The sequence below is a fragment of the Nylanderia fulva genome, unplaced genomic scaffold (assembly GCF_048542155.1).
Source record: "Nylanderia fulva isolate GAGA-0341 unplaced genomic scaffold, ASM4854215v1 Scaffold38, whole genome shotgun sequence".
Lineage (NCBI taxonomy): Eukaryota > Metazoa > Arthropoda > Insecta > Hymenoptera > Formicidae > Nylanderia > Nylanderia fulva.
The window spans coordinates 106878-120333 of record NW_028190455.1 but is presented as its reverse complement, the minus strand read 5'-3'; the positions used below and the strand labels follow the sequence as shown (position 1 = coordinate 120333).

The 13456-nt window shown below is 33.0% G+C and overlaps 2 protein-coding genes across 5 annotated transcripts in view; one reads left to right on the top strand and one right to left on the bottom strand.

Annotated features, from left to right (window-relative positions):
• Positions 1-7869, top strand: part of LOC114929959 (uncharacterized) — a 68352-nt gene extending 60483 nt beyond the window's left edge. For both annotated transcript variants that reach the window (XM_029301705.2, XM_029301697.2), the window contains exons 4-6: positions 2299-2540; positions 4117-4271; positions 4954-7869. In XM_029301705.2, coding sequence (XP_029157538.1) covers positions 2299-2540; positions 4117-4271; positions 4954-5157 — 601 coding nt within the window. In that variant the 3' untranslated portion in view covers positions 5158-7869. The remainder of the gene's footprint in view (positions 1-2298; positions 2541-4116; positions 4272-4953) is intronic.
• Positions 7870-8159: 290 nt separating this feature from the next.
• LOC114929941 (beta-1,4-N-acetylgalactosaminyltransferase bre-4) overlaps positions 8160-13456 on the bottom strand; it is a 109396-nt gene continuing 104099 nt past the window's right edge. For all 3 annotated transcript variants that reach the window (XM_029301670.2, XM_029301662.2, XM_029301678.2), the window contains exon 8: positions 8160-13380. In XM_029301670.2, the coding sequence (XP_029157503.1) occupies positions 13242-13380 (139 nt within the window). In that variant the 3' untranslated portion in view covers positions 8160-13241. The remainder of the gene's footprint in view (positions 13381-13456) is intronic.

The window sequence follows — 13456 nt, the reverse complement described above, 5'->3', positions numbered from 1 at the left end:
GCGACGAATTATATTCAACGTATACATGCATACATAAATCTACATACATGTATGCATGCATACAGCAAAAAGTTGCATCGACAATCCGATGTAATGACGACATGACGGTGATGACGTAGCGAGCGGTGCGATATGCACGATTTCGTTGCGAAAAATTATCGGCGCGGCTATTTCCGATCCGTTACTCTGATGCAGTCGCTCTTTATCGCTCTCATCAGGCCGCCGTTCGATTTGCAGATTGCGAAATTTTCAATCTCATTAATGGTCGAGAGGATTACGAATGTTCGGTGACAATGATGATTTCGTTAGGCCTGATTTGCAGCGCATAAATTTATGTACAATATAAATCATAGCCACCGTAAAAATATTCTTTTGATATCTATTTTTGATATTGATAATAATAAAATTAAATGCATCAAGTTAAATTAGATTTAATAAAAAGCAATATATTCTGCATTTTATTTTAAATCAATATATTTACTTTATTGTGATATTCCGAATGGATTTTCTATTTGGATGGTATTGGATTTTTTTATATAAAGTATAAAGACTATATTTTTATTCTCGATTTATTTGAGTCTTTGTAGGTTTAGGATATTTTCCACTGTAGTATATATTATTCAATTACATTTTTGTGAAAAATAATTGGATTTAAAAAAATCATATCGAGTGTTTTATAATAAAGGACCAATGTTTGAATGTATCTTTTAAATGTATCTTTTCATGAACCAGAGAGATTAAAAGCGCAGATTAAATGCTTTTAACTCTCGATCCATAATATATATATATATATATATATATATATATATATATATATATTGATTTAGAAGACTGGCATTTGTGTTCTTCTTTAAAACAAAAATTAATTTATATTCATAAGTTAAGCTATGTTGGTAAATGCATATTGTACAGTTAATAAAGAGTAAAAGTCCACGGTTGAATAAATATAGAGAATTAAATATCGATCTCGATTTTACATTAGAATACATACATGAAATCTATGTTACGGACCAAGAGGTAATCGAATACAACGGTGTCTGCGAGAAAAAGAAGAATAAATTTACGAGGAGGTCGGAGGAGTCTCGCCGAATTTTCCGATTCGAATGAAGAGAAACTTTTCTCGCGCACTCGCGATAATGACATCCGCGGATTCGTTAGACCAGCCGCGTAATTCTGGACGAGGTCGACGGTTTCCATTGTTAGCCCTTCGCCGAGCTCAGTTTCCGCTTGCTCATATAATGCGCTCGGAGGTGTGCCGAAGTGGCGAACGAGAAATTTCACGGGGAACGTGCACAAAAAAAAACAAAGGGAAAAAAGAACGGGGGATGACATGTCGGTTATAAATTCCCTTAACCTTCTCGCCGTTTGGCGCCGTTAACGGCGAGTTAATTAACAGGCCTGCAAAGACGCGCGACTGAATAAAATTAAGCCGCGGGATTAAGAGCGTTAAAAAGCATTATTTCGGGGCCGAATGGAATTATCGGATCCCGCCAGTAATACCGTAACTTTCTAACTAAAAATTCATGAATCAAGAAAAAAAGAGAAAAGAGAAAGTGGGTGAAAAAAAAAAGGAAAAAGAAGATTAACGTCCCAGAAAACGAAATCGCGTACAAAAAAAATTATTATATAAATTCAATAATTTTTTAAAGAATTATTTTATAGATGTTTTATGTATTTATTTTGTTGCTCTTTTTATATAGTATATTAAATACTTTAAAAGTTATAATTATATTGTGAATACACAAAAAGGTGGTATATAGCATTTATTATTTTATTATATTACTATATAATGTTTACATATTTTAGAAAACGAAACTTATATGTAAGATGATGTAAGGAATGAAATAGCCTCGGAGCGTCTTCCGAGTTCCTTCCTAATACACCAGTTATATCACTGCATCCGTTCTTTTATAAGCATTCGCGATGCATATACCGCACACATTAACCCCTTTACATAATTATATTATTCTCGCTTCCCTTACGTAATTTCGGTTCTGCCCTTCAGCAAATTTTCGGTTATTATATACGGAGCGAACATTCTAATGTGTAACGTAAACGGAAGAGGCTGCTACCGCAAGCAGGTAAATGTAAATTTACATTGAGCGGGATATGCATAAAAAAAGTCGCGCAAACTCTGACGTAAGATTATTATTGTTGAAGACACGTGGTGTATGTTAAGCTCTAAAGATAATATAAGATCTTCTCGTCTCTTCAAAAAAGATACATACGTATTTTTAAGAGAACAGATAAATTCTTACATCGTGTAACATAATTTGGATCTCGGTTATTCATTTCTAGAATCTCGTACTGCTCGGCAGACGCGACTCACGATCATGTGTTTGCGTTCATCGCGACGAATCTGAACGAGACGATGGAGTGTCATGCGTTTCTCTGTCCCAAGAGAAAAATGGCTCAGACAGTGACACTGACTGTAGCACAAGCCTTCAACACGGCTTATCAGGCGTGGCAGTTGTCGCAGTCCGATCCCAGGATCCATCACGCACAAGATAAGAGTCCTCCTTTGACAGGCGACAAGACTGGTAAGGAAACTTTGATAATGTTACATTGTGATCGTTTTTTATATAGACTGCATCGAAATTTTTTCGTAAAAATGTAAAAAAAAGAAAAACTGACAGAACATTAAAAAATACGGAATAAGGCAATAAATATGATAAAAAAAATTCTAAGAGGATTAAAGAAATGAAAAATTTTTTAAAAGAGAAATTATAAAAAAAAGATTGGTTAACTAATATAATTAGAAATATGATATAGTTACAGATTTTTGAATTGAACAAATTTTTCTACATTAGTTAAATAATTAGCAATTTATGCAAAATTAGAAGCTCTTTAAAAGGCAAGTTACGCGCGATTAAAGCTCGAGAAAAAAATTAAATATATTCATCGTCGAGTGAGTAGAAATGGAGCCTACTCTCGTTTTCTGCACTTCGAAAAAGTTGCCTCTTGCTTTAATCTGGAACGAGTTTGGGCGAGCGGGGATATAAAGAGAAGGCTGCCACGATGATCGTGAAGTGCAGTGCCTATATGGGCTTTGCACTTAACCCGCCGAGAGTACGGATATTGCGGGGTGCTTCCTGGCACCAAGCGAAAGAGCCAGGAAATTGTGCGTTAATATTGAGAATGGTGCACATACACTCAGCAACAATGAAAAGAAGTGTAACTTCACTTTTAGACATTCCCGGTTATAATCCTCTTTTCTTTAATGATACTTTATTATATCTAACTTTGGAAAGTAGAGAGCATTATACTTTTAATTCATGTAATTTTGTACTTATTTAATAGCAGATAGCTGCTTTGATAAAATTGATAAACAAAATTACTACAGTGAAAAGAAAATCAGTACAGAAATTATTATCTCCTGAAAGTTTACTGGTTTTTATTTATATTGAATATTTCTCATCGATGGAGTATCGATTTTTCATTGTTAATATAATATAAGATCCACATTGATAGCACGTTTGTAATGAAAAAATAGACACAAATAAATTGAAAGTTTTCATAAAATCGATCGATTTAATTCTCGCTGTGAAACTTGTTTATTGATTTTTAAATTAGTTTTGCGAGGATTTTATTTCATGGATATTGCATGGAAATATGTTACTTTTGAATATTCCATCTAATATTTGGGCATACAGAGCTTTAGAAAAGTTCATATACGTGGTGCTTTATTTCGAAAATAAATATTTTCTTTACATCAATCCGCCCGCGCTAAAGAATTAATTCGCATTTTCAAATCTTTTTTATCGTGATAAATTGCAGTTTCATAGAAGCTCCGTACATCTATAAAATTGGTATTTTCAAATTTTCTTTCATTTCAGAAACCTGTTTTTTCAAGAGAAATTTTAACACACGAAAAATATTTGAGTTATTACATGATTCAAGATAAAAGTAAATAATGATTTACTTAATATTATTGTATATATTCAAGTGCTTTACGATACGATATAATATAATAAATAATATTTCCTCATTTATTTTTACACAAATCTACCTTTCTGTTCAATATTATCAATTTATTCATAAATAATAGATATGCTTTTATTTTATACGTCTATTCGATATACAATCTAATTATTCGAGCTGCATCTTTGATTACAGATAACAATGAAAAGAAGAACGTCAGCGAGACAAAAACCGCCAACGGGAAGATTAACGAGCAAAATAAGCAGAATAGTCAACAGCGGCGTAATGAAAGTCAGAAGAATTTATTAATTGATCTGTCGAACGATCCTAAACCGGCAGGAAACTCATGGGTGAGCGATGAAATGCGAGAATCTCTGTCTCTCTCTCTTTCTCTTTGACGCGTCGTTGTCGTTGCTGGTGTCCATTAAAAGGTGCCTGATCGGCAAAGCGATAATTCCACGGCCTTTGATCTCTTTGCCGTTGCTACATCGCATCGATACTCTGTATCACGTTGCTACATTTAGTATAAACCTCTCGCCATTAATTTGCACCGCATTAGTAGATACGAGAAGAAATTGCTCTTTTGCAGATTAATTGAAGTATCCCGAATATAGCAGTCATTTCGCCTATATTTATTCTACGAGAATTTTGAAAAAATTTCGAACACGTTTTACACTTTTGTTGGGAAAATCTAGAAATTTTGTTCGCCATTTTGCAATCGATTAAATCGAAGAACTTTATAATTTTATTCATTGTAATATTGTAAGTTTCACATATGCAATAGTATATTCTTCAAGAATTAAATAAAAAAAATCTGTCATTAACTCTTCCATATTTTCAGTTTCGAAAAAAAAATATTTAATTGTATATTAATAATTTTATATTCGAGAAAAGTTTTAATCCGATTACTAATAGTCCAATATAATTATAATAATCGCCATTATTTTTAATTTATAATTAGCAATAAAGTATATAAAATAAAAATAATAAAAATTGATTGAACGTATAGCGTGAGACATTTTCTTCTTTCAGGTGTGCTTCGAGGAGGACTCGGACACGAAGAAGAGCCAGAAGAAGAACGCGGCGGTCAACAACAGTATTCCTATGACCACGCTTAGGCATCATACAACGGCATCGTCCACCCCGGCTCATCACGTGGTGCCTCGACCGAGCGCCGGCTTCAAGATGCAAAACGCCTGGGGCGAATCCAGATCGGTCGACCTGATGTGCTCGTAGCAGGCAGGATAGCCGGCGGCCGATAGCTTCAGGGATGTGCCGTTGATCACAGGTCTCTGGAAGCATCTTTCAAACAACGGCCAAGCCAAAAAGACCAACGGCAGCCATTAGATCCTCCAGTCGAACTGTCCCAATAGCTCTATATTCCTCTAGCTTTCGAATTAAGGCATCGAGAAACGATGAGATACGGTACCGATAATTCGTATTTTTAGCGAATGTGGAATGAGGAAAGACAGCGGAGACGCGACACAGTGATGTCTATCTTGTGTGATGTAATCTTAATGAGACTACGTTAAGTCCGATAGGGTTTCTCATATCAGTTGAAGGAACGAAGGAATGGCTGCATGGATGATTTCTATATTCGGTATAATAACACGGCTGATTTTTAAAGAGGACCAACCCGCAGCTGAGAAAGATCATAATCCTGGGTGAGATCAATTTGTAGTGAATTTTGTATAACATATATATGTATAAAACTGTGCCAATTATACTTTACACGTACATATCGCATAAACATCATGAATGAGGATATAAGAGTCTCGAGACACGCGCGCTTTTTTTATCGTTTTTATAAGAGTATTAACTCTGGAAATTAGATTAATACTAGTCGTACACTCGCACTTTCAGAAAATAAAACTTCCAAGAGAGATCAGCATTATTAAAATTTCAGTTTTCAAGATACAAAGAAATTAAGAATCTTGATATAAAAATCAGATAAATTTATTATTAAATTAAATCAATTTTTAAATATTAATATAATTTATCCATTAATTGTTTTAAATATAATCAAAATTTTTAATTTAAAGATAGTTTTATATTCATGAATTTTTTGTATTTTTATTTGATATTAAAATCATTAATTATAGATATGAAATTAGTTTTTCATCAATATTATAGCAATAAGAGTGCAATTCATAGCGAGTATACTTATTGTTAGAGCTTTAGTGCTAAAAATACATCCCGTCCAAACTTGAAAATATCGCTGCCACATTTAAACCCCGTGTATTTTGAATATTTTACATATACGACGTAACACGTGAATAAATTACTTTAAAACGATTTTCTAGTGAATTCTTGTCACGTAAAAATGCGTATTCCAGAGTTAATACTTATTTATTATTTTCATTGGAAAAAAATTCCAACTTCTATATCATACACAAATCGTGAAGAAATCGAGAAAACGCCAGGTTTCGTAGATCGATTCCCTTATTACGGATGCTGGATAGAGATAATCCTTTACGTAATCGTTGATAATCGAATCTTTGATTGAATAGCTGGACTATTTCTTATTGTTAGCTGAAGTTCTCGTTAAAGTTTCTTGCAAGAATCAAGTTTGATGTAGCCGTTTATACAGGAATGAAAAAAACCTTATTATTTTTAATGCATTGTTGGCATAATTTACGATTAGCTTATTGTGGAAAAGCTCAATTCTGTTCTTTCATATATTTAAAGAGATCAAATTTTGTCGAACAAGCTTTCTTGCCCACCGATGATGACAAAATTTTATTGAGAGCATCGACGAATTAAAGAACGATTGGTATCGAATTATCGCAATGACATAATAAGCATGGATGTGTTGATATATATGAATAAATGTAAGCGTATAATAACTGATAAAGCGTAATGATGACGCTAATAATCGAAGAGAAAGCGTTAACATGATTTAGCGTTAATTATATTGATATTTAATTTATGGATTGTTAAACCGCAAATATATTGTATTTCTGGTTGTAGATTGTATCAATGTAATTATCGCGATTATGGATTGAAATCGGACAATTCAAATCCTCCAATTTGGCGATAATGTGTTATTGTCGATTCGGTTACATTTTTACGATATATAAATAATTTGAGATTATTTAACCGCACGGTCGACATAGGGCTGTGTTCGTTTCCGAAAGAAAAAGATATAGCGGATATAGTACACATTATATGATAACTTACTGTCTATTAGTCGATGTTATATCATCAGAGAACGACGTTTTTAAACTATCAGATCAAATTACGTCGATTCTAATGTAGTTATTCTGATGGAATGTTTTCGTAGATTCACGATATTTATCGCGAGGTGATACGTAATTTTAAAAAATGTTAATTTTTAAAAATTTTGAGTCATATTAATCCCTCTTCGATCAAAATTCTCTTACAAAATTTTTCGTTAATTTTTTATTAATGTTTAATATAAAAAAAATGCTGAATTTTATATTATAATATTTTTTATCTTCACATAAATATTTTTTACTAGAATTTTTAGATTAAGAAATATGTTATCAGAATTTAAAGCACACATATTACTGTTATTTTTAATCTATAAGAAATATTAAAATCGTTGTTTATGTCGTTTATGTAATATTAAAATCGTCGTTTATGTAAGTCTCGAAATTCGTTGTTCAGTGTCATAATTGAAAATTAGCTATTAGAGTTTTGGGAAGTCAGAGTAGGTTTATGTGTATAATTTATAAGAAGGGATTAAAAAAGACAGTTTTATTTTATTCCGTACAGATGATATATCAGCTGTAAACCTGGACGTTCAAATGTAAGCTGATAGTCATCTTGAAACACGCGACGATAATTCCATTATTCTATGCTGCGCATTAGTAGCACACGATTCATTGCACTTGTATTTACCAACGGACATGTTATATACATTTTTTGCGCTAAATGTTCGTAGTCCGTAAGCAGCACAAATCAAATATACGTATACATATCTGACGTGTGTTTCATGAGAATTTATCCCGGCGCAGGAAAAAAGGAATTATCCTCTTTGCAATCCTTTAGATCCAAAAATCGATTTATTCCATTTTATATTGCGCACGCGATAATTAATTAATTATCCCTCTATCACTATATTGATAACTTTAATTTACATTAGAAATTATAAAGAAACTAACATTTGCACGTTTTAATTTCTCGATGATTATTGTCACAAGCATGAGGGAGTAAGATCTGTTTCTCGAGCAAGGATAAGATGACACGGCATCAAAGATGAAAAAAAAAAGAAATATGTTTTAACAGAAATTTATTGTTCCAGTACATCACGAACGTAATTTGTCAAACGGGAGATAGTCTGTCAAATGTTCCGATTAAATCGAGAAGAAGCAAGTATTACGTACACGAGGACAGTCTCTATATTTATACGCATTTATTCGAATTATTTTATTTTAGATAGTTTTTTTTTAGCCAATTTATTTGGATGTTGTAACTTTTCCTTTTTGATTAACTTATGAACATTGAAAATGGTTATTTTTAAACTTTTCTTCGGTAAGAAGAAGGACCTACCTCAATCATTTCTTTCGAAAGATATAATAATTTTATAATTGGAAGTGACGCGAAATGAACATATTTCGAGAAGATATTTTTCCAATGAAGGACAGTATTTGAAAAATATTTTAAGAATATTCCGAGAATCTTTATATGTCCTAAAATTATAATTATCAGAATGGAAAATACTCTATGAAACATTTTGACGATATTTTTCTTACAAATTCTTCCTACACAGAAAGAAACTCTAATAACATTTAGAAAAATCTCAAAATATTTGATTGAAATATGTATATATATATACAATACAAATTTGGACAAATTTGACTTGTTTTTTGCTAGTTATATAATATTACACAAACGCTTTTCTAAAATTCATAATAATAGATTCTTTTTCGGAATATTCGTAAAATATTTTCGCATCTCGCGTCAACAATCTAATCTACGATTAACAATATGAAAATTCCTCGTGTCCGCGCTTTGAAAATTCCCCTGACGCTTCTAATTAGCGTATATATGTATAATATACATTATTATACACGCTTACCTCTTTTCTCTCGCACCTCTTTTTCTGTCCTTACCTTCTCATATAAATACTTAGTGATTACTCTTTATATGCAATACTTATATCTCTAATCACTATCTCGTCTTTGCTGAAATTGGTGTTTAATAATCGAATATGCCGTACGAGAACCACAATTTCGCAACAACGATGAATGTTAAAAAATATTTACATTCCACGCTCCAAACGATTTCTTATCAACCTAGCGTAACAATAACGATGTAGTAATGATAAATTGACCGTAAAACTACGTAACTCTCTCTCACGATTATCGCAAAAAAATAATCCTTCTTTCTCGATAAATAATTCTTCTAAATTATTTTCCGCATTATGTGCGCAAAAATCTATGTGCAAGATGTATAGTGATACGTATAAAAGTCTCGTCTTCTCGACGGAAGCTCTCAAAGTGCTCGCAAAAATGCAAGAGAACAGGATAATTATATCCTGCGAAAATCTCGTACGGCAATCGAAAGCACCAAATTTGCCTAGCGGAGTGTCTCACGTAAATTAATCCGGTCGTATATTCCTAAAATACAAGGAAAAAATTTAGTTTAATTACAATTCTTAAACAACAAAAAATCTTTTTTCGTTATATACATTCTAGTATCGCGGTCGGATCGTTTCTACGCGACACGTCATACAAAACGTGCTCGAGAAATGGAGTATAAGTCAGAAAAATAACGGGATAAATTATATTTTGATTTGTTATATAATTATGACAATTTAAGTAATTTAATTTAATAAAGTATTTTTATATCGTTAATATATTAGATATATTAGGATATTAGATAAAATATAATTTTTTATTATAATTAATATTGATTTAATTTTTAATATTCCTGTAAATTGTGACTTATACTTCTTTTTCGAGAGCACATTGAATTATTTTCTTTCACCTCTGTCTTAATTTATCTTAGGTATTCCTGATTATTTGATAATAGTAGTATTATATAATACAACGTTTTCTTTAAGCTATTGAAATATTATCTCGAACCGTTTCTCCTTCGCATCGCTCGTCTCCTATGTTTTTGTTCGGTAACAAATTAATTATTAAGTCGCATAACGAAGAATATTCGAGATAATTCTTATAAAATTTCTCAACAAAATATTACATTTCTACAATAACTCTAGATTATCCTCCTCAGACTCTTTTTATTCTGTTCTAAATTATCTATCTTTTCGGAATGCAAATTATTTTATATTCTGTATTTTCATTCAATGTTCTTAACTTTTTTATATGAAGTTTTTTTTAGCATTAAACTTAAATCTAATATTGAGTAACAGTAAATTTTAAAACTAACAATAAAACAGGATATAAATACAAAAAGACAATTATTATAAATACTTTTATTTTTCTATTTTTCTTATTTAATGAAATCCTGAAAATTACTCTTTCTCGCAACTCTTAATCGAATTCTTTTTGTAAGAATGTAATCAATTTTTTAAATATTTTTTGACAAAAAAATACAAAACCATTTTAAATTTAAATAATTTAATTTTACAAGAATACGCAGCGACACAATTTAAATCTTATGTCTGAGGGGATAAAGTCAGATGACGCAAAAACAACAAAACGAACTGATTACATATGTACATATCGAATAACGATATCGGAATGTTTAATCACAGGAACGGCGATAAAAGGAACGCATTAAACGCATATATTCAATATCTCGCATCTTTTTTCCGTCGGAATCTTCATGCACGTGCCACTTTATACAACGCGAACATCAGTTGAATCCTGTCCCAAGCAATTCTGCAACTTATCACTTCGCATTTACGATTTCTTTATTTATAAATGAAAAGCGGGCAATTAATTAAATAATTAATTAGATACACAAGTTTCTTACTAATTTTTTTATCAAATTTAGATTAACTAAATCACTAAAAAAATTATGAGAATAGTTTCCTTTGCTATTGCTAAAATATCGAGATTAACATCCAGTGAAAATTTCAATAAGGTTTATCAAAGCTAATGTGAAGTAATAAGTTGGATAGCTTTGAAAAGCAGTGAGTGGATTCAGAGAGTTTTGACGGGGATAAGTATCGATCGATTGCGATTGGTTGCGCAACGCGAAAGAAAAGAAAATGTTAATTACGAGTTTATATCCTCCTGAGCTTCTCTCATCGTGATCCTTTTAGCCACAAAAAGACATGCATTATTCACAGCCCGTGCTTTCGCTTGCGCCTAATGCTTAAGTATGCTTGTCCACACATGAACGTGAAGCTTTACACGTGTCTTCTTACTACTCACTCTATGACAAGACGTGATATGTTAGTGTATCCTAAGTCTTGACTGCGCTCGCTATCATTTCGCGTATAAACCTTGCCGTTCGCGTATATTCAAGTGGATTTCAATCATTTAATAGATATATATTCACATTATCTCGTTTAAGCAACCGTTAACATCTGTTGATCGGGGTTAATTAAATAATTCATGTTTTATTAGAAAAGTATTTGTCAAAGTTTTTCAATTACTGCTCTTAAGTGGTTCTTCATTTCTTCCTGATTCTAGTTTTATACGAAAATAAAGAACTGCAATGGATAAACTAAAGTTAAATGTTTATCTGATGTTAATTAGAAACTGCTAAAGATCGTTTGAGATATTTCTGTAACTAAATCCTGAAGATCAATCCATGTCTGTTAAAAGAAAAATATGATTTTTATACTGATGAATTTTTTAATATTTTGAGGCAAACAAATAACTCTATTTCATATCTAAATATACGCAAAGTATGCGTATCCTCACACTATCAAACAATTAAGTACCATTTCTTCGTTTCACAGAGCCGTTCTCGCTCATATTCACCGAGAAATCAATCTCTCGCAACAAACTAAACTGATAATTTACAACCTCGTAAAAACATAAGTTCCCGAGGCTCGTGTTACAAATTTAGAACGCGCTTGGATCAAGGTTTAACGAGTGATACACGACCTTGAAAAGTGATTCAGAACCTCTCGCGTTACGTCTCGCATGATTAGCCCACGAGAAACTTTATCCGCAATATTATCCTCTCTCCTATATATTCTTTCTTTCATTACGCACTCTAATCCACTCTATCTTTAGAATCATACGGTTTAATTTCTCATTAGCGTGGAAGAATCTGAAGGTCGTCTCTGCTAACTTTCACATTAAATATTCAAGATGAATTACTGGCTGACTCATTATTATTAATAGGCTATCGTACGATTTCTCAGGTTCATTATCCGGGTTGCTTTTTTTTCGAGACTTATCGTGCACGATGATCGCCTAACGGTGGATAGGACATATAAGTCGTAAAAATGGAAGCTCTGTAAAGTTCCCTCAATAGCGACGACAGTTTGCTTTGTATATAATATCGTAGCTTGGCTTTAAGAAGGATACTCGAGCTTCCTCATCCTCTCGCGATTTTTTCCTCGTATTTTCTCTCTCCTTCTCTTTCGTACTATCTCTCGCACAGCACGCACACACACACATTCTCTCCTTTGGCACGTCAGCTCGTATGCTACTCTCTACTCGCTCTCTAGCCTATCGTCGCGATAAAAAAATATGAGGAATAAAAATATATCACGTAACAACGTCCTTCTCCCTTAGGAGAAGGGGCAAACTGAGGGAGAGGCCCTCCCGCAGCGGCGAGATACTCGACAACTCCTATATGAAAGCATCTTTCTCTTCTTCATAACCCTTAACGCGCTCTAGCTTCGCAATGATCTTTCCGCGTCTCCTGCGCGCCAAACTTCCCGGAATTGTTCATTTTACATAGTCCTTCCCCAATAATACAATATGCAAATGACATATTTCTTCTGCTTTATTAATTTTCTCTCATTGTTCGATGGAAAAGGAAAGAATATAAAAAACGATCAATTTCCGGGGAAATGTGAATGGCGCAGAAAGATTCTAAATACATAGATGTTATATCACTGTATGGAATTTTTCTTAATTAAGGGTTACGAAATCTTACAAAACATTTCTTATTCGAGCTTTTTACTTTTAACGAATCGCACTATGCATCGGATGTGCCAGAAGTGTCTGCGGCTAGGTCAGTTAAGGATACAAATAGCCAGTGCACTCGAAACCTCTTCTCGTCAACGAATCGGCATATTTAGGAGAAAGACACCGCGCTTCTCTCGCAAACGGATTTCGCACAAATGATTCTTGTCCTTGATCTTGTTCCATCGATGAATGGCAAACTCTAAAGACGTGCGCTCTCGCAACGCGAACAATCCTGCTACTCGGTGTAAACTTGGCGCGCAGGAGTCTTCAGCCGAGCCAGGGTAGCCATCAGCTAGGCTGCGGTGGCGTCAGTCTCACAAGAAGCCATGTGTATAATTTCGGCTTCCGTTTATCGCTCAGTTCGTACTGCAAGTTGGCTAGTCCGTCAGTGGAAAACCTCTTCTTGCCTGTTTTCAGGAACTCGTACCTGTCAAACAACAAATATTTATTATCGCGGTATTAGAAAGCTAATTATATTCTAGATGAAAGATAGTGACTTGTTT